This window comes from Momordica charantia, assembly GCF_013281855.1.
Source record: "Momordica charantia cultivar OHB3-1 chromosome 10 unlocalized genomic scaffold, Mcharantia_2.0 BLBB01000010.1, whole genome shotgun sequence".
Lineage (NCBI taxonomy): Eukaryota > Viridiplantae > Streptophyta > Magnoliopsida > Cucurbitales > Cucurbitaceae > Momordica > Momordica charantia.
This window is the reverse complement of record NW_028275158.1, coordinates 1,956,266-1,983,113: the sequence shown is the minus strand read 5'-3', so window position 1 is coordinate 1,983,113 and position 26,848 is coordinate 1,956,266. Positions and strand designations below refer to the sequence as shown.

General features: G+C 30.7%; 4 protein-coding genes across 4 annotated transcripts; 2 read left to right on the top strand and 2 right to left on the bottom strand.

Moving 5' to 3' along the window:
- Positions 1 to 85: 85 nt before the first annotated feature.
- LOC111011587 (light-harvesting complex-like protein 3 isotype 1, chloroplastic) lies at positions 86 to 2,808 on the top strand. The gene is made up of 4 exons (XM_088118690.1): positions 86 to 562; positions 1,171 to 1,308; positions 2,186 to 2,564; positions 2,796 to 2,808. Exons 1-4 carry the CDS (start codon positions 229 to 231, stop codon positions 2,806 to 2,808), a joined length of 864 nt encoding a protein of 287 aa, XP_087974816.1. The 5' UTR covers positions 86 to 228.
- Positions 2,809 to 8,394: 5,586 nt separating this feature from the next.
- On the top strand, positions 8,395 to 9,157 carry LOC111011624 (uncharacterized). Its single transcript, XM_022285474.2, has one exon. The coding sequence runs from the start codon at positions 8,482 to 8,484 to the stop codon at positions 8,989 to 8,991; it is 510 nt and encodes a 169-aa protein (XP_022141166.2). The 5' UTR covers positions 8,395 to 8,481; the 3' UTR covers positions 8,992 to 9,157.
- A 2,437-nt stretch (positions 9,158 to 11,594) lies between these two features.
- On the bottom strand, positions 11,595 to 13,225 carry LOC111011438 (cyclin-U4-1). The gene is made up of 2 exons (XM_022285190.2): positions 12,768 to 13,225; positions 11,595 to 12,153 (listed from the first exon to the last, which is right to left on the bottom strand). The coding sequence occupies exons 1-2, from the start codon at positions 13,097 to 13,099 to the stop codon at positions 11,904 to 11,906; spliced, it is 582 nt and encodes a 193-aa protein (XP_022140882.2). The 5' UTR covers positions 13,100 to 13,225; the 3' UTR covers positions 11,595 to 11,903.
- Positions 13,226 to 18,109: 4,884 nt separating this feature from the next.
- Positions 18,110 to 21,436, bottom strand: LOC111011724 (peptide methionine sulfoxide reductase A1). Its single transcript, XM_022285597.1, has 2 exons — positions 20,815 to 21,436; positions 18,110 to 18,551 (listed from the first exon to the last, which is right to left on the bottom strand). Exons 1-2 carry the CDS (start codon positions 21,352 to 21,354, stop codon positions 18,300 to 18,302), a joined length of 792 nt encoding a protein of 263 aa, XP_022141289.1. The 5' UTR covers positions 21,355 to 21,436; the 3' UTR covers positions 18,110 to 18,299.
- Between the last annotated feature and the right edge of the window lie 5,412 nt (positions 21,437 to 26,848).

Below are 26,848 nucleotides of genomic sequence, written 5' to 3'. Positions count from 1 at the left end.
TATTACCAACTTTATTTACATCTTAAATTTAATGCTCTTATTCCAAAATGCCCATAACCTCCACCTGCAAAATGGCTGTGACAAGATAAGCTTTCTCATGTCCAAGGCATGGGCAACTTCTGTCTTTATTGATCTAAAAGCAAACTTTAGCAGATAAAGGAAAATAAATATAAAAGGAAGTCCAAAAATAAAATGAGATAAAAAAAAAAGGTTAGAAATCTGAAAGACATGGCTTCAATATCTGCTGCTATCTCAGCCTCATTGCCAACAGTATGCACTTCACAACATCATGTCTCCAAGAAGAAACAGCATGCTCATTATCAAGCCAGACCCGCCTATTCCTTCCCGGCCCCGGAAGTCGTTAGTACTATCAATGTTGATGGTGGGGGTCGGGACAGTTTCGACACTGCTGAACGACACGGTAGAGACAAGCTAAATGAAGATACTGATGCATGGAACCATGGAGAAAGGTTCACAGATGAGAGATGGAAAAATGGGACATGGGATCTTAATATGTTTGTGAAGAATGGCAAGATGGATTGGGAAGGTGTCATTGTTGCAGGTAAATGTAAACCGAATCCTTCGTTTAGTGATTAAATTTATCGTAACCTATCAATATCATAATTTAAACATGTGATTTTTTAAGAGCAGAGATTTATGATTTCTGATAATAAATGAAAGGGATATATATATATATATGCTAAATTACAAACATATCCCTAAACTTTATCCATTTGTTTAAAAAAATGTTCTTATTCTTTTATTGACCTTTCATAGACCTTTCAAAAATATCATTTGAGTGAACACTTGTTAATATTTTGACCAAAAAAATTGACATGATAGAATTTGGAACGACGTGACAATAAGCAATCATATTTTAAAAAGGGGATGAGCGTAAAATTGGGTACACAATCGAAAAGCAAACTCTATTGACAATAGATTAAGTGGAAGAACCTATATGCCACGTCAACTTCCACGTTGTTGTTCCAGATTCTGCTACACCAACTTTGCATTCAAAATATTGAAACAATGTTTGTTAAAAGAGTATTTTTTAAACCAATCACAAAATTCGAGGTCTTTATTTATTTATTTATTATTTTTTTAAATTAACCATTTTTTCTTTTTCTATGTTAAATTGCAATGGGTTTACACTTAAATTTTTAAATGTAGAGGCAAAGAGGAGGAAGATTCTTGAAATATATCCAGAAGCAGCTACAAATCAGCATCCAGTGCTCTTCAGAAGCTCCATCATTCCATGGTGGGCATGGCTCTCAAACTCATACCTCCCACAGGCAGAGCTACTTAATGGTACTAATTTAAGAGTTTTTTTGGTTAAAATTTTAATGAATGTTTTTAACTAATTAAATGATGAGAAAATCTAAAAACAAATAAAAAGTACTTAAAATGCTTGTGGATGAAACATTTAATTAGATTTTTAAAAATATAAATGCTTCACTTTAAAACACTTTTCATAAAACTACTTTTGGTAGAAAATTAGTTCTTCAACCGGAAAAGACACTTTTGACCGCTTTTTCAAAATTTAACCAAACACGGCTAGGTGTTATAAAATTACTTTTACCCATCCATTAAACTGATAACTATTAAATTTTCAGTCTTCTATTTTATTAAAAAAAAAAGTTTCTCTTTTTTTTCTTAAAAATTTCAATTATGTACGATGACCCTCCATGGATTCGCCTATATAAGCCGCCGCTAAAATTACAAAAATAAGAAGTCTTCTTTCGTTTCTCAATGGTGAAGTAAGACTAAGCTCATGAGCTTATTATCCTACGTCGGAACAAGCTGATAGGATCTCATTTTTTACGTCTCCATGTCCCGCCCGTGTGGGTCTCCGTGATCCAAAACGAAACCGATCCTGTCGGATATGTATATTGAAATTGTGTGACCCTCCGATTTGCAAGACAATTTGGTTTTGACTAATGAATTCTGACACCCGGTCACGACGTCAATCAAGCGCGTCATTTTTAACCTTTTGGAACTAGTGACGATATACGTTTTATAAATACTTTGAGTAAAGTATCATTTCTTTATTATTTTTTCCCTAATATTACATCATTCAAGGGGTGAGGATTCAAACATTTGACTTAGAAAAAAAAAAACTATTAATATTTTAACAAGTTGAATTATCCTCGTATTACCTGATTGTTAATATTTTCTATCGGTGTAGGTAGGGCGGCAATGTTAGGGTTCTTCGTGGCCTACGTAGTAGATGCATTAACAGGAATTGGAATAGTTTGGCAAAGTGGTAATTTCCTATGCAAATCAGCTCTTTTTGTAACCGTCATTAGTGTGTTACTGTTTAGGCAAACTGAGGATGCTGAGGGCTTGAGAAAGCTAGCTGAAGAAGCCACCTTCTATGACAAGCAATGGCAAGCTTCCCGAGTCGAGAAAAAAAATAATATTTATGTCTTATTTGATAACGATTTCACTCTATTTTATAGGAGTACTTTTGAGATCTTACTCAAATATATAAAATGCAACAACATAATCGTAAGAACTACTAATTTGTTTATAAACTTAATTAATCGTAGAAAAGTATTCTTGATGTATGTATATTTGAATTCAATTTTGTACTTAACATCGTCAAAAGTTGAATCCTATTTTCATTCTTTCTACTCAGCAAAAATTTAAATATTGAGGGTAGAATTGAAACTATTAACCCGTAAGAGGTAAGATAGAAAAAACACTACATAGTTTGAAGTTAAATGAAATATTTCTAATCAAATATGGTTTAGTTTCAGTTTTAATATCTTAATCATGTTAACCAATAATGATAGTTCGTCAATTTGAGCATAACTCAATTAGTTAAGATGTTGTCAAAACGAACATAGTTCAGTGGTAATTGACATATAGATATTATATCATCGATCAAATGTTTAAAGAATCAACGTCCTGCCCCACATAATAAAAAACATATTTATTTATTATTTCTTTATAAAAAAAAGATGAATTTTTAAAAATAGTTGGGATGCTATTGCACATGGATTTGGGCCATAATGGAACTCAAGTCAATTGGGCCCATTAAAATGTGCTCAATTTGCAAATGGGGCAACTTGACAATGGGTAGAGGGCCCACTTGATGGGTTGGGAAATGGCTCAGGTGGATGAATTTAGAGGACACACGCCTATGGATTGATTCTTTAAAGACCATTTGATAATTTTTTTTTATTTTTTATTTTTGTTAACAGAAAAAATAAATAGAATAATTACATATTCTTAAATCCATGGATTCAAGGATGATGAAACAATATTTATATTTATATTTTGTAACAAATTGGAAATCGAAAAATTTAGTATTACCAAACGAGCCTTAAAAATAATATTACTTATTTTTTTTTTCCTTTTTCCTTTTATTATTTATTTTTTTTTCCTTTTTCCTTTTTCTTTTGATATTTTTGGAATTTGGGAGTTGGGACCAAGTGTGAATAGGGCAACAAAAGTTTGGCATGTGTTTTGTCTGACAAAAAATGCCAATATTGTGCCCTAGATTCTCAACAATTATGGTGCCCTATTCCTTTTGTCCCTTCCTCTCTTGTGTAAGAAGATATTTTTTAATAGGTAAGATTTGAAAGTTCCAAAATCTTATGTGAAAGAAAAAATAAAATCTATAAAAATCCATGGATATTTCTTCACAATTATAATAATTCTATATATGATATAATTTCAGATAAAAAGAAGTATCCGTATGTTTCAAAAGAGAAATTAATTTTTTTTATTGTCAAAATCACACCATTACAGTTTTAGTAACAGCATATGCTAATTTACAAATAGATTATTGCAATATTCTAGCATACAATCCTTAACTTTTCTTACATATGAGTTGGAGACATGACAGTACCCAAACTAATTAATCTGATTAGATATCTACGGTCTACATTATAACATGTTTTTATCATAAAATAAAGTACTCTCTAAAGTTTTTTCATTATATTTAGTTTATACGTTAAGAAAAGTTTTTAAAATACTTAAAACGATTTAAAAGAAGTATTGATTTGTATTTTTTTCCCTCAAAAATGCTTATACAGAACTTGTTTCTCCACCTCTAAAAGCTATCTCAAAGATAATTTTAAGCTTTGTAGGGAGAATTATTACTTTAAAAATGTTTTTTTTTTAATTTTCAAAACTATTTCTAAAAATTGTGATCTAAATAACTCTAAAATGTTGATAAGTTATAAATTTTCATTGATATGTTTTTTAATTTTTATATGTTCTTGAATTTGACATCTCGATGTGAGCGATAAATCAACATTTTGATAAAAGAAAAATCAACAGAATAACTTTCTGTATTATGCGACAAATATAAAAATACAAAATCTTTCATGAACCCTATCCGATCTTCCTTTAAAAAAATAAAATAAAACAAGAAAAAGAACAGATTTCTGTAACACATCCACTAATTCTCAATTTTATAACATTATAAAGTTAATCAAATTTGTCCCTAGCAACTTGATAAACAACAAGCTAAAAATAAGTAGAACTCATCATTACATAATCAAGTGGTGTTCAAATAAATTAGAAAAAAATAAAAAAACCCTTTTATATATTCCAAATTAAAGTTAAATTTCAAATTCAATTTTCTATTTGTATCTATTTTAGTCTTTGAATTGATTTTTTAAAATTAAGATTACATTTAGTCATTATTATTGCATATTAATTAGTAAACAAGCTAGTATAAAATATAATCTGAATGAGTTAAAATTAATCTAATAATTAGTTACACAAATTCTGTAAACCTTCTATTATATATTTTATTCTATAATTTTAACTTATTCAACTTCACTCTTAATTTTAAATTGATTTGATTTTCACTACGTCAATATTTGATCGGTGGGCCCCCAACTAGAACCACTGATAAAATATAATTCAATCTTTGTCTCTATATCTATTGTACTAAAAAATAGCATAATTGGTAAACTTATAAAGTAACGATAATTTTATAAATATGTATTTTTATTTATCTTATAAATGATGGATCAGAATGGGTCCCACACAAATTAGATTTTATCTCATTAAAAGAATCACAGCCGCACGTCTCGCAGACAAGCACCGGAGAGAATAATAAAAATAAATAAAAATGGGAAAGTGGTGGAGTACACGTGGCGAGATATTAAGGGGTGAGTGTGAATATTTAAAGAGGATCACAACCGTCCAACCAAAGAACGTGGAAGTCAAAGTCGTTATCTCTCTTTCCACTCAGCACATCACGGCACAAATCCTCCCGAAAAGGCCGTCCTAATAAATCCCGTCACGGTCCAATTCTATTTTGTTTTGGTTGCTTACTTTTCCACGTGGCACTAGCGGATTGGGCTGTTAGAGTTCAAATATGCCCACCAGGGCACCGCCACCCCCTAAAGTCGGTTAACTGAAAATGAGGTGTTAAAATCCATCATACATACATTAAATAACCTTTACTAAATTTTGCATCCCAATGAATTGAATATCTTGATATTTTTTAGAATTTGAAGGTTGGATTCATCCTCAAATTTGTTGTATTAAAAATAATTATAATTAAGAAAAATGAGTTAGTATAAAATAAAATATAATTCATAAAAAAACTTATATACTCTATTTTAATGTTTTTCGTCCTCCAAAATTTTTGGAGTACTTAGTTGGAGGATGAACAAAATTCAATTTTTTTTCTTGTCATTTTGAGATGTTTTAATTCCTTTTTCTTGTCGATTTGAGACATTTTAATTTTTGGTCATAGATCTATAAGTTAATGATTCCTAACCTATGAAAGTCTCTTTCCTAGGATTTCGATTACAAATAAATCCTAAACTTTTGTTCAGTCTCCATTTTCGCCATTGGAGATGAAGAAAATTCTCTTTCCTAAAACTCAGCCGTTTTTGGTTGATGAATGCCTAAATTCTTACCCAAGATATTTGCTTTAAGAAAGCTAATGGACTGACAACTCAATTTCATAAATACCTCTCGAATTTGACCTAAAAAACCCCTCTCTTATAAGATCTTGAGAATTTGACATGAATTGAATGTGATGGATCAAATTTATGTTATTCTTCATGATTGAATGTAGAAAATAAGTATCATAAAATTTAGAGAAGGAAAATAGATGTTTAGTTTAAAATTTTAGTTATATTGATATCAACATTCCGTAGTTAAGACATCTAATTCAGATCCAAATCTCTTCATCAATTCACATTTGTTGGACCATAACAAAATATAAAAAATAGTTATGAGAACAAAATTGACATATAGCCTTTTAGGTATGAAAAGTTAAATGTTTTTGTACTAAAAAATATTTGGTGTCTTTGAATTTCCCCAAAGTGAAAACAATAATTCCATTTTGGTATTTTATTTTATCTACTACTTTTACCCTTTTCCTTTCTAATATGTACAAATATAACAAATCTCCAACTTATACGTAATATAAGATGTTGAGATCAGTAAGGCATATTCTAATTAGAACAAAAGCCTGGCTATGAAGAAAGTTAAACATTGGATTGTAGAGAGATCTTTTTTTCCCCCCTCCAATATCATAATGAACATGTTGACTAAAACTTTGGAGTGGGTTTTGCATGCATTTTCAACTCTAAAAGTCAAATCCCCTCAATTTATTTAATTTCGGATGAGTTTTCAATAAGTCTCTAGTTTCACATAGTTACATAGTTGCATATAATTAAAGTGATAAATGCAACTATTAATACACACATTAATTACTCGAAGAAAAAGTTAAAAGGGGTATTATGAATAATTATGGCAATTAGAGAATTCTTGATCAAATCATCAACTTTACCAATACAAATTATATAAATTCAAACCACAAACCAAATGCCCAGCTTAGCTAGTTCAATTGATTAAGGTATGTATTTCTGACCGAAATGTCGTGTGTTCAAACTCACATCCCTATATGTTGTTGTACTAAAAAAATATTATCTACGTTTAATTAATTAAAAATTTACATAAATTAAAGCTAGAAATGATAAAGTTCACGATTAATGCAAATGTGTGTTTAATTACTTAAAAATAGAACATTAATTAGGGCATGAAGGAGTGACTCTCTCATTAGGGAATATTGATGATCTTCCATTGAAATCTCTTAGGATTTTTGCAAGTTCCAACAAACAAGAATGGGAGACAAAAGGATAAATATGGAAGAGAGATATTTTTGAAGCAATATTGTATCTTTATGGAGGTATGAGAGCTGTTTTGGAGATCTTTCTGTAGGTACCCTTTTTCTTTTAAATGATGTAGAAGATTAAAATGGAAAATATAATGCTTAAAAAGGAAATAAAATCATCATAATTTCATTTAAAAAGGGAAGCAAATACAAGCTTTTTTAGAGCAAATACAACTGTTTTTGGTGCTACTTTGCCTTATTAATCTCTCTACTAATTAAAATTCACAATATGACTTAATTATATTTAATAAATGAAATGGAGTAAAAGAAGTCCAATCTCAGTATTATTCAACGGGTCAACACAATAAAAATAGTGGCATTTCTATTTTTTTAATTTTCTATTATTTTTTTCCATGAAACTAACATAAATTTAGTAAAATAGATGTTAAATTCACACAACATTTTTATATATAAAGCTTGATGTTACGTCAACTTTACTCAAACCTCCACCATAGAGATATTTTCCCCTTTTAAAATTGACCTTACCACCATATAACTTGATAAAGATGAGCATATACATCCATATAACAAAGTTATGAGGCCATTTTAAGAAAGAGAAAAAAAAGAGAAAAAAACCTGACGAGACCAACCATTCCATCAAATCGAATGGATCAAAATAGTTTTAAATTTTATAAAATCTGTTTGATCATGAAAATGGTCAGGTTGGGTCACGATGTGTGGACTTCAGATACTAAAATCTAGGAAATCTGTTTCCGATCACTTAAGATTGCGTGGTGTCGATGCTCTCCAAGGTCCGCTCGTACCTAACAAGGATTGGTCAGTAGATGAGATATGGCTCGTTTCGATTTTAGCTATCGAGCTGCCCTGCACTTGTCTGAATGAATCTTTTTCCTTTGGTTCTTTTGATTATCATAGTAGTTGATGGTCTCTCACATCAACCCTACAACAAAATCAAATTGATTGATATCTATATTAATAACAAAACCGATCAAACCAACTCAATTCGGTGATTATTCTATTTTATTTTAATTTATTAAGTTTTGATGTTTTACACCTGTACTATTGCTAAAAAACCCAATTGTTTATTCATTTTATCTGTTCTTGTTGGTGTTTTTGTGGGGTAAAATTGTGGAGTATGGACAAGTGCACCCACAAGAAAATTAAAAAAGTCAAAAGTAAGAAAAAAAGTGAAAAGTATGTCACAGGTTTTGGCTATCAAAATCATCAAAAATCAGATCCACTAAACACACAGCTTCCACTATAAATGCACTTTGACAATCTCCAAAAATACAACCACCGTCCGTCGTCTACCAAACAATAATTTCAATTTTCTCTCTCTTTCTCACAAACCCAATAATAAAAATATGAAAAAAACATCCACATTTCATCTCTCCCTTTCCTTTCTTCTCTTCTTCATCACACTCTCCTCCGCCGCCAGTGGCCGGAAACTGCTCAATTTTCCAGACATGTCTTGGGGACCCAGCGGGGGAAATAATAATGGGGGAGGGAATCCCAATGGGAACTATGGCTCTGCCCATGGTCCTAATTGGGACTACAATTGGGGTTGGGGTTCGAGCCCCGGGAGTGGCTGGGGTTTCGGATCGGGCTCCGGCCGCTCCCCGACCGGTTTTGGGAAAGGTTATGGATATGGGTTCGGGTCGGGGTCGGGGTCGGGATCGGGATATGGCTACGGAAGTGGGAGTGGTGGTGCTCGTGGTGGTGGATATGGATTCGGAAGTGGCTACGGTAATTCTTGTGGAGGCGGTACCGGTGGCGGATACAGTGGTCCAGGTGGTGGCGGATATGGTGGTTCAGGTGGCAACGAGTATCGTTCGTCAACCGTTACGAAAGACGGCAGAAGCAAACATGGGTAGAAAAATATATAAGCTATAATATATGCTATGAAACTATAGCTTATATATGTTGAGAAAATGTGAGAATGTAAGGTTAGCCCTAGCAAGCTCTAATATCTCTATATAGTATAGTTTGTAAGGTGTGCTTAAAGTTTGTCATATATGAAGCAGCCTCTTAATAATGTTATTTTAGTGTGCATTAATTATATATAGATTATTAATTAGAGTAAATTAGTCTAAACGAACGTAGCTTATAGTAATTGAGATATATCCACGACCAATTGAGGGAAAAAAATTAGAGTAAATTTCTTTTTAATCACTTAAAGATATACTCTATAAATACATGATAGGAGTGGAACTTTGTACTATTCTAAGGAAGGGTATGTTAGGAATAGTACTTTTATTTTATTATTATTTTTTAGTTCAATACATGTTGGAGGTTTATACCAATTACCACTAAACTATGCTCGATAAATATATAGTAACAAATATACGGTGCAATTAATACAAGGATCATAACCTACACGACATGCAATTAAATACATGGAAAAAACTACACAATTAATACAAGGATAAACTCTATTTTTATAGAGGTGTGATATAAAAAAAATTATAAGAAATCATATCAAAATTTATAAAATGAATACCTAATTAAAGATAAAATTGCGTTTTAAGTTTTTAATTCGATGAAAGGAAAAAATATGTTACCGTAATAAGCATATTTTCCAATGTTTATATGAATAATTTAATAAAAAAAAAAAGTAGGCATCTTCTATTAATTATTTTTTGAATTTTCAAACATACATTTTTGTAAAAAAAATAGTAAAAATGGAATCTCTCTTCCAAAAAATACTCGTTTATTTATACTGGAAAAATATCAAATATATATGATAGGCAGTGGCAGGCACTAACAGATTCACGAATATCATACCACGTCATATTTGAGATGGGTTTATTCTTATAATTTTTTTGAAGAGAACTTCTTAAAACACGTGACCCCTCCCTGAAACATATAACTATTCCTTCCATGCATAAACATATAAATGAAAGAGTTTGAGATTTTGATTCTTCGACTTCATAAGTTTGTCCCCTTTTTGGACCTCATATGTTAGGGACAATCGATTCTCCATATTTTCATAATGGTATAATATTGTCCGCTTTGAGTAAAACCTTTACGGACTTGCTTTTGGCTTCGCTCAAAATGCCTCGTACCAAATAATTGTCCTCATCTATATACTTTAGCCAATATGAAACTTTGTTTGCACGGTTTACCAATCCAACAAACCCCTCGTGAATGCACAACTAATTTTAAATTTGTGGTCTTTTAAAAAAATGGAACATTTAAATTCGACTATGTACTATGAGATATCAACTCAATAATTTGAATAAATCATTTATTAGATGTCCTTATGAAATTTAAATATGTATGCTTTTTTTCTTTCTAAAATTACTTCAGAAATTGGACCTAACCAACCAACCCAATTTGCCAACTGTGTAATGGGCCATGCTTGATCTTTTACTGGACTGCCCTCCAAATTTCAACACTACTCCACATTAACATTGGCCATTATTATCTTTTCCCTTCCTAAACAAAAAAATTAGACAACTAGATTACTTTTTTCTTTCCTCTCTTCAATTTATTGAAACTTTCAAGGATAAATGAAAATTAAACTCTTGTAATTTAGTTTGATTTTTCACCAAGGTGCGCTTGCAATTGTTCATTACATCAAAAAGGTTTGGATTTTAAATTATAAATTTAATCTTTTTTAATACAACGTATGGGATGAGGTTCGAATACGACCTTTAGATCGAAAATACATGCTTTAATCAGTTGAGTGAGACTCGGGTTGAATTTGTATCTTGAGAATTGTATTTGTCGATCAATTTTAAAAAGTTTCAATTACGTTTTGAAATTTAGATACTTATGGTTGTCAATAGCATCATTAATGCAAGTGGGGTACATCCACCAAATAAATTAGTAAATTTTCATTTTTATTTATTTTTCCTTTTGAATCTATCTATAATCTCAAATTTAAAAAAATCATTGAAATTGTTTTATGAATTTTGAGAAAAGACAAAACGAATATTTCATTACTTTAATTTTTCCCCTTTTGTTCTAGAACATTTACATTCATCTGATATGCCACAATTTATCACCAAGCAATATAGAATGTTTAATATGAGAATGTATCTAATAAACTCAATAAAAGTATCAAAATAAATATTATATATAATTGAAAAAAGAAAATAAGTTTGAATTTGAGAGATTGATGCAATTGTATACTGACAACTTTTAAGCTATTTAATTATAAAACTAATCATGGAATTATTTCTCTAATTTTTCGGGTCGAAAGGATTTGAACTCATAATAGTACTTTAAATCAACCAGACTATATCAATAATTAAATTATCACTAATAAATCACATATATTTGTTATTTGAAAGTGCTAATTTAGGTGGACTATTGGAACAAAACACAAGATCTTAATTACTTACAAATCACTTGTAAAAACATCAAGGTAACCTATACTAATTACAAATCAAAAAAAAAAAAAAACAATTCTACACAATAGACATAGAGGGCAAAAATGTCCAAAGACTACAAGGGAGTGAAATTAGGGTGATAAATCAAAAACCCATGTGGGAGAATTTCATTCTCTTTACTTTGACCCCAAAAAGCTTGAGATAAAAAGCTCACATTAACCTCTGAAAAGGTTCGATACCCACTTGAGATAACACAAAAGATAAGTTCATCCTTGAAAAATCATTCAACGTGACTATCACTTTTATAACCGTTAGATTCATATAGTAGAAACAAAAGAAGATATCTTCTGATCATGTATCTAACGATCATGAAAGTGGAAGTCGCATTGCAGCGATTATTTTTAATGATTTCAATTGGAGACAATCACTCTTAGTGATTTCGATTTGATTTAGACAGTCAATTGTCGTTGATGAGATGTTTCATCTTCGACGAATGGACGAAATTTTAGGAGCGTTTTGGTTTGAAGATTTGGTTGTGTTAGTAACATTTCTGTTTGGAGATAAGAGCAATAGGTGTGGAAAGTGTTTGGTGTCACATTCAATTGGAATCCCAAACCAAATAAGAAATCCACTTCAAGAAGGTTCATTTCCATGGTGCTTATTCCACCCACTTTGGCATAGTAGGCATTATTGTAATACCTGAAAAAATAATATCAAAAAATAGTTAATTTCTAAATTTGATAGAAAGTACATCTGTAAATAATTTTGAAACAATAATAGATCAATTATATAAATTTAAATTGGTATAAGTCATTATCTTCTCTGTTTTTTTACCCTTCTACTTCAAAATCTACCATAGACTAGTTTTTTTTCACTTCAAAAGTTATTTTCAAGTCGGGTCAAGAATTTGGGTAACCCATTTTCATGTTTAATTAATAAATACATTAACAAATTTTTTTTGAAAATTATAAATTTGAGCTTGTAATTAAACTAATCCGCCCCTATATCATTTTCATAAAATAAAATTGAGACTAAAATATGAGGAAACAAACAAAATGGTGGAGAAAACACAAACAAAATCAAAAAGAGAAAAAAAATAAATAAGGAGTAGCAAAATCCTAAACTCAATTCAAGTAATAATCAAAACAAGAAACAGAAATGTTACGAAACGAACTTAAGAAACTCAATTCAAATTATATTGAAATTTTCTCCCTAAATATAAAATTTTGTCTCTCCCTTTGAAAACTTCTAGCTCGGCCCAGATCGAGGGAAAAGAATATAAAAACAGAATACAAAATTAACAGAAAACTTACAAGTCATCCAAGAACTTGGCAGAGAGGAGAACGCTAGTAATGAGGAGCCTATGAACATTGAAGGAATCAATAGGCAAAGAAGGGTGCTGCTGAACAAAGCGATCAAGGTACACATAGGCCACCACAAAGCAACTTGGGCTGCAATTTGCATACTTGAAGATCCTCTGTAGGTAGCTATGGATCGATATGGCGGGTCGGGTGAGGCCGTGGAAGGCCGAGATCTTCGGAGCTTGGCCCCCGTCGTCGTTCGACTCCGAAACCCGCTGCAGAAGGGAGGAGAGGAAGGTGATCACTCTAGGAATGGGAGCTATTTCTTGATGATCTTCTGCCATTGTTGGAGCTTGAGTTTGCTCCAAGAGTTGGGCTTTAATTTGGCCACTTTTTTTTCCCTTTTTCTTGTGGTGATTGATAGTAGCTGGCTTGGCTTGTTCAAAGGGTGGTACTACAACTCATTTTCTTTGGCTTTTTGTATTGAAATGTATTGTGTTTTGTGTGTGTATCAATGGGTCCCCTTTTGCTTTTTTGGAAATTGGAATCATTAGCTACTTTGTCATTTTTCTTTATAACTTATATTATGAATTTTATGTGTCGGTATTTTGAACATTGCGTACATACGGGACTTGAAGTGTTTTAGTTATATTTTTAAATTTTGGGTTGTACTTCAATTTAGTCCTCATCGTAGGTAGAACATTGAATTTTAACTTTTTTTTTCCTCCACGTCACTTTTTACTTTTTTTTACTTTTTAATAACCTATTACAAATGTGGAGAAGAAATTTTAACCTACACTCATCAAGGCATTAGTATTTGACTATGTGATCTTGTTTAAGTTCCTGTCATTTTAAAAACCTTCACTGTAGATCAGTCTAGCTAGTAATTCATCGACAAATGTGAAGAAATGTAAGGAAATGAATGGGTTCAAATTCTAGTGTGATCTAGTCGAGATGTTGTAATTAAAGTCAAGACACTCGCGTATTTTAAAAATTTCAAAGAATCTCTTTTTTTATTTATAACAAAAGCATATGGTTTCAATTAATGAAAGTACAATGTTTCTAAGAATACGTTTGAAACATTAATGGACCAAAAATTTAAAAAATTACAAAAGAACAGCCTGGTTTTTGCCAAGTTAAGAAGCAAAGTCACATGGTTAATGCTCTAGATCTAGATCAGGCTACGAAGAAATTTAGATTATTTTCTTTTTTTTTTATTAATACATTTTATTTTTAAAAAATGGTCCCATAAATATTTAGTATTTGTTATAGGGTCCCAATCACTCCATATCTCTTATTCTAGCGAGCAAATGGTGAAGACGTTAGGCCACCTTCCAACTCTCTGCTTGATCTTTAATTGGAGACGCCATTTTTTGGAGAAAAATTATGCACTTCTCAGTTAAATTTTAAGTTGACAAAATTCAATCGTGGAATAAACAATTATAAATATTTGAAGTAATTAATATTATTAATAGATCAGCTGTTTTGATCGTGTGTCAATATATTTATGTTATAATAAAAATTTTATTTTTATATGTTAACAATGGTAAATTAAGATCCAAAAAGTGAATTAGATTTCTCAAATGATAGGCTTTGGTATTAGGGATTAATTTGGCCAACCATTAAACCAAACCATACCATAATTTCTTGCTTTCTTAAAGACGTGGAAAAACTATTTATCCACTTTTCTTTAGTCTAATCTTAACAAAGTTAGAGTTCTTTTTTTTTCCTTTCTTTCTAAAAGATGAGTTAATTTTTTGATATCAAGAAATTATTAAGACACGTTAAAATGTAAATAAAACACAAAGAAAAAAAAACAAGACAACATTGGGATATTTCGAACCTGCAATAGATATTTAGACCGACCAATATTTGTTAGTTGTTAAAAAATACTAATTAATTAAAACATTGTTTAGACTGAAATGGGATGAGAGACTAACGATATTTTTTGAATTTTTTCAAACTTCTTTCAAAATGCATCCATAAATAATTTTTGTCAAATTTATATTACTTCTTATAATAGAGATATCAGACAAGTTTTATTCAATATTATCTAAATTGAAATACAAACAAAAACATATGGTCAAAAATTTATTATAATTTAACCTAAGTATTCCTTCTCAAATCATTTTACATTGGCTTCAAATATCTTCTTTTAGAAATTAAAAAGTGACTTTTATTACAAATTAACTCTTTTTTTAAAAAAAAAAGGTGAAATTAAAATAAAAGGACCAAATTGGAAACTGGAAAGTCAGGTTGGAAATGGACACCCGTAGACCGTAGTTGCTCCCCGACATGTCTGCCACAAAGGGCCATCTCATGTTTCACCTTAATCGCACCGCTCCTATGCTGCCACGTGTTCCTTTTTTCCACTAAATTTTAATTTGTGCATTTTTATATTGTATTTATTGTCTTCGTTTACCCTGCAAATTTGTATTCTTAAATAATTTTCTAACGTTACTATATTCCACGCTGTTTTTAAATAATTTTGACTAGCTGATAATGAATGAGAGCACTATTCCAATTTTATCTCGCCTCTCTCACTAATTATATATTTACATATTATCTCTCACTTATTTGTTTCAATATTTTTAAAATTTTAAAAAACATTTCTTGAGAAAATACTCTCAAACACATTATTTAAGCGATACTTCTCAGAAACTATATTCGAAACAGTTGTTCGAATTATTTATGATATGTAATTAAAACAAATTAGTGCAAAGGGTAAAAAATGTGATTTGAATGTGGTGGAATTTGACAAAATATTAGAATTAAAGTTTGTTCTACATAAAAAAAAGATATAAGGAGGGAGTGTGCTCCAACTATAAAAAGAACTTATGACCTTAATTAAGGTCGGAGGAAGCAATGTACACAATTGTAATAATTTTTCACAAAGTAATTTTTTGTCTGTCGGTCATGGTTTTTTTGCCATATTGGAATTTTCCATGTTAATTCTAAGAAAAGGGAAGAGATTCGAACTCGCAACTTCTTGGTTGGAGATATATACCAATTACCGCTAAAGTCAATATGGTATCATTTGATATGTAAGTAAATTTAGAAAAATCGTGGAGGCCGACAAATGGAAAGGAGGGGAAGGGAAGCAACGATGTGTCGGCCGCGATGCTTGTGCTTCACATGTTCGAAAGGTGTGGGGATGGCCAAGTTTCAATTTCAATAATACTTTTTTTTTCCTCAATTTCAATAATACTCGGTCGAGATTTTTTTTTCCCTTTCCTTTCTTCTTTTATTTAAAAATATATATATATATATATATATATATATATATATATGTTTCTATGAAGTTAATTATTCACCGACAGTCTTGCTTCCAAAATATATTTTTAATAATCTGGGGCTATTTATCTATACTAACAATTTGGAATATTTAAAAAAATAAATAAATAAAAAGGTGAAGTTATAAATTTAATCATTATACTTTGATCATTGAATTTGTCCAATTCCTTTAACTTTAAAATATTTCAATCATGTTACTGCTTTATTTAGTCCCAATATTTAAAACCTATACATTAGTTAAAAGGCAATTATCCCATTAAACTATATTCAGATAGATGAAAATAATTAAAACTTATACTAGCATAAATAAATATAAAATAAAAAAAGGGAATTTACGAGGAACCAAAACTTTTCATCGCATCTTTTTCATTTCTAAATAATTGAATGAAAATGTTTGTTTTTCTAAACAAAATAATATCACGTAATTTTATTTATTTATTTATTATTATTTTTTAAGAGACACCGCATAAAATTCTTACATGTCAGGCATACCATATCATATTTATTAGATTAAAAAGTATTAATAAGATAAAAATGAGACAGAAGAAATTATTTTTTAAAGGAAAATTAAACATGTGGCCCTTGTGTTTTTCACAGCAATAATTGGCCAGATTGGAGTGGTGGGTATTGTCACACCAAACATCTGAGAGATGCTTTTGCCAATTCTTTTGTCACTGTCATATAACATTTAACTATTCCTTTCCCTTTTTCACACAAAAATAAAAGAAAACAAATATCCAAATATGAATGATATTGAAAATTTTCATTCTTGCTTCTTAAAATTGAAAGATGCAATTTTTGTTAAAAGATGGAGTAGAATTCAAAGTAAATCTACTTGGATTCATTCACTTCATATCTTGGAGTTCACTGTGTTTTCATTATTGTCATGAAAGTGATTTCACATCCTCCAGACCCAAAATAGCAAAGACTTGGAAAGAGAGTGGTTCTGATTTAGGGTATAGTAGAGATGAAGTGGAGCCAATAGCTCAGAGAATTAGAATATGTTACTATGAACTGTGATATCATTAGTTCGAAACAGAGATTCGATGGAGACAAAGTGGAACCTAGCTTAGAAGATTAGAGCTCAATGTGGTAAAAGTATGGCATGTAACTCAAAGGATTAGAGCACATGACTATAAACCATGATATCGATTGTTCGGCTCACGGATCTGATAGATATAGAGTGAGACATGAGACACGTAGCTTAGAGGATTAAAGCATATGACTACAGACTACCATGTCAATACTTTGCCCTTGTGGATGGAAAAATCATAATAATGTAGGGATGTACTAGATTACGCATCTAGTAATCATCTCTACAAACTAAACTTTCTTTCCAACAGCCATCTATTTATAGTCTACAAAAATCAAAATATTCAAAGAACCAACCATTAAAAATATATGGAAATATAAAAGATAGAAGAACTACCATAACTACCAAGTAATTCGAGGTATCTGGACCTTCTCCCCTTTTGAGTATTTTTACTCCAGCCTAAACCACATGAAACTACTATCTACTTCATCCCTTCTTCCTCACTCAGATTTGTTATGTACTAACCAATTTCTTATCTAATTACTAACATATCCTTACCATTCCATTAATATCCCCAATTAGTACATCATCTATGATTCTCCACCTTTACTCAAGAGTCGGGATCTAAAGATTTTATCTATCCATAGCCAAGACTACATAACATTGATATCTCTGTGAGATTTAGAAATTCTCCATATCTCCAAAAATGTTGTTCTGCATCCATTTTGAACTTACACCCATATTAACTTGCTTTTGAACTCTAATAAATATCATTTCATTTATAAACTTACGATCTTCCCCACTTCTAGTCGTACTATCACTTCTAATTCTCCACTTTTAGTCATACTATCACTTCTAATGAATCTTGTGACGGTGCATTTCTTAAACTCTCACCTCACACTTTTCTCACAAACAAGAATAAAACTCAAGTTTCAGACCTGAAAATATGTTTATGGTATGTATGAATAAGGTAAGACAATTTACGTGTACCTAAAACTATTCCACAAGATATTTTTAGACGCAAAGATTGGGGGAAAGCATCCTTGTAACTATGAATTTGTTCATTGATAAGCCGAACCAATTACAGATAGATACATACATTCGGGATTTTTATTACAAGCAAGTCAGATAGAGCTTGTCTAATCTAGTCATAATTGCATACAGAATACCATTATCTTGTAGCTGGAAAATAATATTAACTGCAAAGACTAATTTAACTAACCGTAGCATCGGATTGGGTCATTGCAGCCTTTAGCAGCAGATTGCTTGAAGCCAAACCGGCCACCTTTCTCGAGATATTGCTGATGATATTCCTCTGCCCGGTAGAACTTCTTGGCAGGAAGAATCTCAGTCACGATCTTCCTGTTCAATAACTTCTGGTGGCGTTCCATTGACTCGCGAGCCGCTTTCTCTTGTTCAGGAGTGTAGAAGTATATGCCAGATCTGTATTGTGTTCCCACATCATTCCCCTGTCAATCCAAAGATTATGAATATTATTACTTGCGTTTAAAGAAGTGGAAAGGGGATAAATTATATATGTGTATGTGTACATATATATTAAATACATAAAATAAAGGAAGCTAACTAGCACTAATGAGCTTCAAAATGATCATTTATAGATAAGAAACAATAATGATACTTTTATTTAATTGGTGTGGTCCTTCAAAGATAATCAGAGGGCACGAGTCCTCTTCAAATTTCTTCTTTTTCTAATTCGTTTGGAAGGAGATTACCAAGTCCAAGAACCTTTGACTCAAAATTAGTAAGAATCTGACTTTCATTACCAATTACAAATGAAGAGGAAGAAGGGAAAACAAATGGCAAAAAAAAAAAAGGAAATTACAGTAAAGAGTTCCATTTGTCGATAATAAAAGAGATAAAAGAATCTTTTTGTACTTGGTCTAGAAGATCCAAAGGATGTACTAAAGCGACCCAAACTCAAAACCTCCATCTTCCAGGACCTCTTTATGTCTTTCAGGGTCAAGGACTAAGATGTAATTTGAGATTTTGGTCAAGTGCGGCTCATATCTCCTGAAATCAGTGATTCAAAACTTGCATACTCTCCTATTTCTTTCTAACCCAATATTCCATAAAATAAGCAAAGGAGCCTACCCAAAAAATCTCCCTCTGCCACAGAAAGGAGGATGCAAAAGGACTTCTCCCATCGTAAGAGAATCATGCCTTGGAACCAATGCAACCTCAAAAGTTTACCAGTTACGAGACCCTAAGCCATATCTTCAGAGAAGAGGTACCTCCCAAAAATGTAAATCAAAGGCTTAAATGCCTTCTTCCTTTGTAAAGAAGACGCTACTATACTATGAATCTATGACCAAGGACTAAATTGGGAAACCTCCAGGTAAAGTATATGGTGTTAAATTGTAAATCGTTCCAAGCATGATAAGCCCAGAGAAAAACTCAAATTTCTTAAGATTTTAAGATTTTACAAGAGACCAAATTCGTCTATCCCTGGAACCCAATAGAGATTAGAGGTCAAACCATTGGAATGATGTCCATACTAACAACAATTTGATAGAGCCCAAACAACCAAAATAGTATTGAAATATAAAAGATAGAACAGCATAATAACTCCACAGTAATTTAAGGTACTTGGACCCTCCCTCCGTTGGGTATTCTTACTCAAGCCAAAACTACCAAACAATTGCATTCTTTCATCTCCTCCCACTCTCAATTTATAACCAATTCCTTGGCCAGTCGCTGATATACCCTTAATAGTTAATACCCAAATAATTACTCCAATGGCATTTCTATCACAATCGTATGCCAAAAAGCATCAAAATCCAAGGAAAAATGCTACAACCACTCAGTCAAAAAACCAACCTTCTTACTAACTAAATTATCAACCCTCAAACCACCCTCACCTCATCAAATGTTCTACTCTTAATGCTAGAACCAACACCAACGTGGATAAGAAAGATAATATACAAGCAACATACTCTCTTTTGAAATTAAGGGTTTTCTCCTTTATCGGTATCGTTTCTTCATTGAAAATTTTATGTTTCCTATTAAAATAATCAAACACAATGCAAGACGAGTGCTGTGATGGAAACATAAATTAACATATCCAATATCGAACAAATAATCAGCATATATTATTCGACCCAAGTACATATACGATAACTACAAGCATGCATTTTTTAGGAATGTCTAGGACTCCACAACCCATTCTACTTCTAATAAGCTCAACATTGCTTGAACATATTTTCATGGTTTAATACAACAAAAATAGTCACCCTTTATATCCCTTCATCGTTCACCAGGAAACCTAAAACAAATACATGACTCATTCATTTCTAGCGAAGCATCAAATGGAACGGTCTTTCAGTATGGCCATGATTATTAACGTATCATGCTGCGACTGACAAAGCTCGGCCTAAAACACAAAATCCCTTAATGAACTTCTAACACAGTTCTTGTTTACCCTATGAGCTGCTATGATATACTTCAGAATCAAAGATTAGCTTCTCTTTCCTCCTAAACCAAATAACCCCATAAGAATAGTCCGTCCCAAATCACTAAGTAAACTGCGACGGACAAACCGAACTCAAACATGATATTGGCAAACATCCAAACTGAAATCCAAAAAAAGATTATAAAATCTCGATACAATAACTCAGGAACTCCAAGAATTCCCACCCAAATAAAGGTTAAGCAGTAGAAATTGAGAATTCAAGCAAGAACCATATCATAAAAATTAGGCGAAAATCAACGAACCTGCCGATTAAGAGTAGTGGGATCATGCCGAGCCCAGAAGGCATCGAGAAGGGACTCGTAACTGCACTCTTTAGGATCATACTGCACCCGAACGACCTCGGAGTGGTAGGACTTCCCAGAACAAACATCCTCATAGGTGGGGTTATGGAGGTGGCCTTGGGTGTAACCGACCTCCGTCTTGGTCACGCCGGGCACCCTCTGAAACACCAACTCGACGCCCCAGAAGCAGCCAGCCCCAAATTGGGCGAACTGCTGCCCCGGAGCCGGAATATCATCGTCGGGGCCCTGCGCAATCGCCGACGACTCCGACGAAGCCTCGGTGGCTCTGGTCCCGAATCCGAACTTGTTCAAGAGATTCATGGAGGGGCGCTGTGGAGAGGCGAGTCTTAGGGTTTGAGGGAAGGGGGAGATGGGTTTGATTCTGAAATTGGATTTGGAGAGAGAAGATGAAATTGGAAGAAGCAGAGAAGAAACAGTGGAAGAAGAAGAAGAAGAAGAAGAAGAAGAAAATGGTAAGGCTAAGGCTAAAGATTTGAGCATTGTGGAAAAAGAGAGACGTGTTAGAATTATCTTGTTCCAAAAAGGATGTTGCTGAGAAACCTGTCTCTCATACACAAAACCAAATTCTTCTGAATTTGGGATTTTAGGGAAGGTTTTTTTCTTTTTCTTTTTTTTTTCCCTTTTTTGTACTCTCATCTCTTTCTCCCATTTTCAATTTTAGATTTTAATTTCATAATTTAAATAATAGACCGTGTGTGTGTCTATATATATATATATATATATAAATATAAATTAGAGACGTCGAAGTTGTATAAATGTTGAGGCCTTAATTTTATGAAAATGTCGATGATAATATTGGAGATTACTAAAAACTTATAAATTTTATGAAAACGTAGATGAGAATATCAGATATTACTAAAAATTCATAATAAATATTTAAAATATCACATAAACATTTCACTCCTTTTTTTTTTATATAACTCGGAAGTGACTTAACCAAAAGATTTCCTATAATTTGAGGTGCCAACAGCTACCCACTATTGTAACTGAAATTATTAATAATATTAAAATTTATTAATATTATGTCTATTATATAATAGTGAGATTTACCCTCCGACGTTGGTGCATTGGTGAGAGGCTTGGAGTGTTCAAGCCCTCGTGTGTTCAGAATTAAAAAATAATAATAATAAATAAATAAATAAATCATATTAGTGAGATTTTGTTGATATTTTTTATATTTGGTCAATTTTTTTTATGGAAATGTAGATTCATGATGTTGAACATGTGAACATACGAAAATATTGATGAAAAATTTAAATATGTCGTTGTTGAACCTATGTTGATGTTAAACATATAACGTATGGAAATATTAATAAAAATGTCAATATATCGATGAAAATTATATATAAAATATATTATTAACCAATTAAATTATGCTCAAATTGAAGAAAATATGTATGAGCTTTTTTAATATCACAAGGAGTGGTTTGAAAATCGAACCTTTCAACTTTATGAAAGTTTTTATGCGTCTGTTCACGTATTATTCAATACAATAGTTCATTAGGTGTGTTATAATTTGAACTCAATTATTTATTACACTATTTAATTTTGTATTCATAAATAATTACCTTACTCTTGCAATTAAAAAACGAATATTTTTGAGGAAAGTAACTGATTGTTATTTAAATATATATATATATATATATATAAATATATTGTCTTTTTCTACTTATTCGTTTGGACAAACTTTGGAACCCAGCAAAAACTTTCCGGGAAATTTGCATTTAAAAAATCAAGTTTTTAAAGAATTTCAAAGTCAGATTTCAAATAAACATTAAGGATAAATTATTTGTGAATATTGAAACTGATATAATTATCAAATTCAAACAACCATTTAGAAGAAGATAATCGGGAAGTTATTGATTAGATTATCATTTAAATTGGATGATCTAACAATAATGCTAATTTTATCTCTATGTTTTAGAGGGATTTATGTTTTAATTTAAATCTTTACTAAAGTTGTCAACCAACGTAGTTACGTGTCTATTCCTTCACTTGTCGTTAGATGTGACATCGAGTATCCCGTCTCAGTCCTGACTACCATTTTATTCTTAATTCCTACAAAATTATTAACAAAATTTTGCAGAGTCGGGGCAAACATTCCCCACGGAGAACTCGTGGGAAGAATTATTTTTCATTTATTTATTTAAGAAAGACTTAATTAAATGTTAATTCTCGAATTCCATTTAAAGTATTAAATCCCCATTGAATCTCCATTTGAAAGGAATTCTTAAATTTCTTTGTTACATAATTTATTAAACAACAAAATTTAAAATTAAGTCAATATGTCTCATAAATTTCGCATACAAATATTTTAGTTTATGATTATTTTAAAAAATAAATATAACAATAAAAAAATTATACATTCGAAGATTCAAACTCATAATATTTTGGTCAAAAATAGATTATTTAACCAATTGAACTATGCTCAAGTTTGATACTTTAATTTCAATTACACCATATGAAATATTACATTTAGCCAACTTAAATACCAACTCAATTGATAATTTAAAGCAGTAGTAGTCTTAGGTCGGAGATTCGAATCTCACCACACCCATAAAAGTATACACACTCTCATGTTATTTCATATAAACTATGTCTATATTAAAGCATATATAATAATGATATATATCAAGACTTTCGAAATTCATATTCCATAATTATCCATATACACGACACTACAAATAAAAACTCACCCCATGATAGGTTAATATTTTAAAGAGTTTGCTGCTAAAGTATTTCGTATACACATTAACTATCCGTATACGACGATTATACAGATAAAAATATAGCAACCATTCAGTCTAAGTCTATAAAAAATTTATTATGAAGTACTTCGTACATACATCAATGATTCGTTACGGAGAAACGATATCGATATATAAAAATAGAACAAAATTTTCCATGTCAAATCAAGTGTGCAGTTCATGATGAAGTAGGCGATGTCAAATTGGGGAGGGAGAAGCAGAAATTGCGGCATAATATATTTAATCTAATGGATGGGCAAAGCAAAGTTTTCTTTTTATATCTTTCATTTTGACTTCTTCTTTGGATGCAAAGAAAGAGAGCTCTCATTGAATCCCTATGCAATTTTTCGTGGGTGTCTAAGCTCATGGGGGATTTAAATTGAGGATAAAGATTGAAAATCATGTTTAAAATTTATATTTTTTTTCCAAAATTGAAATTTTGTTTAGCTTAATTTATCGTTTGTATATAACGGTTATTTATAGAGTTATAGTCCTGAATATATTATGTAGTTTATTTATCTTTTACGAACTTTCTATCCATTAGTAAAAATTCGTCATTATAAAATTAAAAGCATCTAATTTTTAGAATTATTTTCTATAACAAAAGTCTTTGAGAGTTTATATTAAGATTTGAATAAGACATATTGTTGTTTAATTATAACGGCACTAAACTTTATTATTACCATTTAAAATGAAATTTATTGATAATTTCAACTTTATTTTAGAGAACTTACATAATTAGTAATTATACTTGCAATACATAAAAGTGCTTAGTTTACCATTTTTTTCCGCTCCTTTCCACACCAAAATAAAATAAAATAAAAAATAAAAAATCACTTGGATTTTGTTTCTCACTGGAAGTAAAAGTGAGAAAATTTTTAAACCTATTGAACTAAAAAGACATTACTTTTTCAATTAAAAATATAAACATTTTGATTAAATATTATACTAGCGAAACGACAATAATGCATACGAGTAATATTCTTTTCTTATTTTGACACCTGACATAAACAGACACGTGAATACTTTTCCAATTTGATCGATATCAAATATAATGTCTCGATATAAATTCATTAACATTTATTGCAACGTTTTTCCTTATCAGGTCAGAGAGTCCGTTTCGCTTGACAGAAACGTATGAATGATTTCTTACAACACTTTATTTATTATGAATGATTTCTTACGACACTTTATTTATTATAGTTGTCGGAGCTCGTTAGTTCTACAATAGTCTTCTTAGGTACGTCAGGTCATCAATTCCAGTTCGAGGGAATTCTAAAAGGCTTGGATTATTTAAAAATACTCCATTAAATAAATAAACAAATATTTATCAATAACTCATTACTATTTTTCTTGTAAAATGATCAAGTGACTATAATATTCTATTCTAATCGACTCTTCCGTTTTCAAGTTAAGTGAGTCAATTTTAATTTCACCGAATTAAACTTTAAACTTGAATAAAATGTGGAATTGATAGTTATTTCATTAGGTTTTGGTTGATTTCAAAATTTGTGACCACGTACTAATGGTTTTCACTATTTTGCTTAATTGTGGTTGAATTTGAGCATGTTCTTGAATTTTTGATGTATCGTTAGATTTGTTGATCAACTTTAAGGTAATTTATTGGTTGGTTTAAGATTAAAATTTCAATTTTGTTCCAAAAGAGGAGTTTGATTTTCTAAATTTAAAGTTTAATGGAATGAAATTAAAACTTTAAGATTAAAACAGATCCACTCAACCAAATTAAAATATTGAAAAGTAAAAATTTTCAATGGTAAAAATAAGTCACTTTAAAAGATGTACTTGGGCAAAATGAAAGCGACCATTTGAACTTTCAAACTCAAAAGTATATGATCGGTCACTAATATTCAGGAACTCAAAAATTATATTAGTTTGAATTTAATCTCTATAATTTGGAAATTAGTTCTCATATTTGTTTCAACTTAAATTTGTTTCCTTTGGTTTTTGGTTTGGTTTGGTTTTTTTTTTTCTTTTTATGCCGTTTTAACTTTTAAGTTGTTACCCAATTTTCCATTTATATGGCAATAAGTTAGTGCTTTTTGTTAATGTTTGAAAGGGAGCCTAAATTATTATTAAAAAACAAAACAAAACTTTAAAACAATTAGAACCAAATTAGGGACGAAAGTGAGCATGTAATTGACATATGTCTCCGATCAAGAAGGTGTGAGTTTGATCTCTCACCCCCACGTGTTATATAAAAAAAAACAAATTGAGGTGAATTTAATATATATTTTAGTTTAAACTTCTTATTTTTTAATAATAATCCTCTCTCAAATAATTTACCGCGGTTGAAAAATCATAATGTTTCTTAAAAAATAACTTTTAAAGCAATCCAAATTTTTTAAAAATATTTTGTTACTTGTCACATAGATTTTTAGTAATCTATTTTAGATTTTGAAAGTATTTTTATTATTTTTAAAAAGTTACTGGTAAGAAAAGTTTTAATGTTAGGGAAAGAATAGAAATATCCACAAAATAATGAGTAATTATACTTGCAATACATCAAAAGTGGGGCGGAAAATTGTTTTAAAATTTTGAAACTCGACCCACGTGTTACTGAACTAAAAAAAACATTACTATTTTCTATTAAAAATATCAATATTTTGATTAAATATTAGACTAGTACAACGATAATACATACGAACACTATTCTCTTTTTATTTTGACACCTGACATAAACAAACATGCGAATACTTTTTCAATTTGATCGATATCATATATAATCTCTCGATATAAATTCATCAACATTTATTGCAACGCTTTCCTTATCAGGTCAAAGAGTGTGTTCAACTTGCCAAAAACGTATAAATGATTTCGTAAGACGCTTTATTTATTATAGTTGTCGGAGTTCGTCAGTTCCACAACGCTCTTCTTACGTACGTTAGCTCGTCAGTTCCAATTCAAGAGAATTCGAGAAAGCTTGGATTATTTAAAAATACTCCATTAAGTAACAAACAAATATTCATCAAACAGCCCATTACTATTTTTCTTGTAAAATGATCTAGTGGCTAGACTATTATAATAATTAACTCTTTCATTTTCAAGTTAAGTGAGTCCATTTAATTTCATTGAATTAAATTTTAAACTTGAATATGAAATTGATACCTTAATCGATGAGTTTTGGTTTAAAATTTGTGACCAAATATATTTTTCACTATTGCTTTTAACTGTGGTTGAAGTTGAATTTGAGTATGTTCTTTTAAGTT

Bases quoted from the DNA above. Each gene is read 5' to 3' on its own strand.
- LOC111011587 (XM_088118690.1), top strand. From the start codon at position 229: ATGGCTTCAATATCTGCTGCTATCTCAGCCTCATTGCCAACAGTATGC. The intron at 563-1,170 runs GTAAATGTAAAC...TTTTAAATGTAG, and splicing joins GGAAGGTGTCATTGTTGCAG to AGGCAAAGAGGAGGAAGATT. The intron at 1,309-2,185 runs GTACTAATTTAA...CTATCGGTGTAG, and splicing joins ACAGGCAGAGCTACTTAATG to GTAGGGCGGCAATGTTAGGG.
- LOC111011624 (XM_022285474.2), top strand. From the start codon at position 8,482: ATGAAAAAAACATCCACATTTCATCTCTCCCTTTCCTTTCTTCTCTTC.
- LOC111011438 (XM_022285190.2), bottom strand. From the start codon at position 13,099: ATGGCAGAAGATCATCAAGAAATAGCTCCCATTCCTAGAGTGATCACC. The intron at 12,154-12,767 runs GTAAGTTTTCTG...TTATTTTTTCAG, and splicing joins GCCAAGTTCTTGGATGACTT to GTATTACAATAATGCCTACT.
- LOC111011724 (XM_022285597.1), bottom strand. From the start codon at position 21,354: ATGCTCAAATCTTTAGCCTTAGCCTTACCATTTTCTTCTTCTTCTTCT. The intron at 18,552-20,814 runs GTTCGTTGATTT...TTGGATTGACAG, and splicing joins CCACTACTCTTAATCGGCAG to GGGAATGATGTGGGAACACA.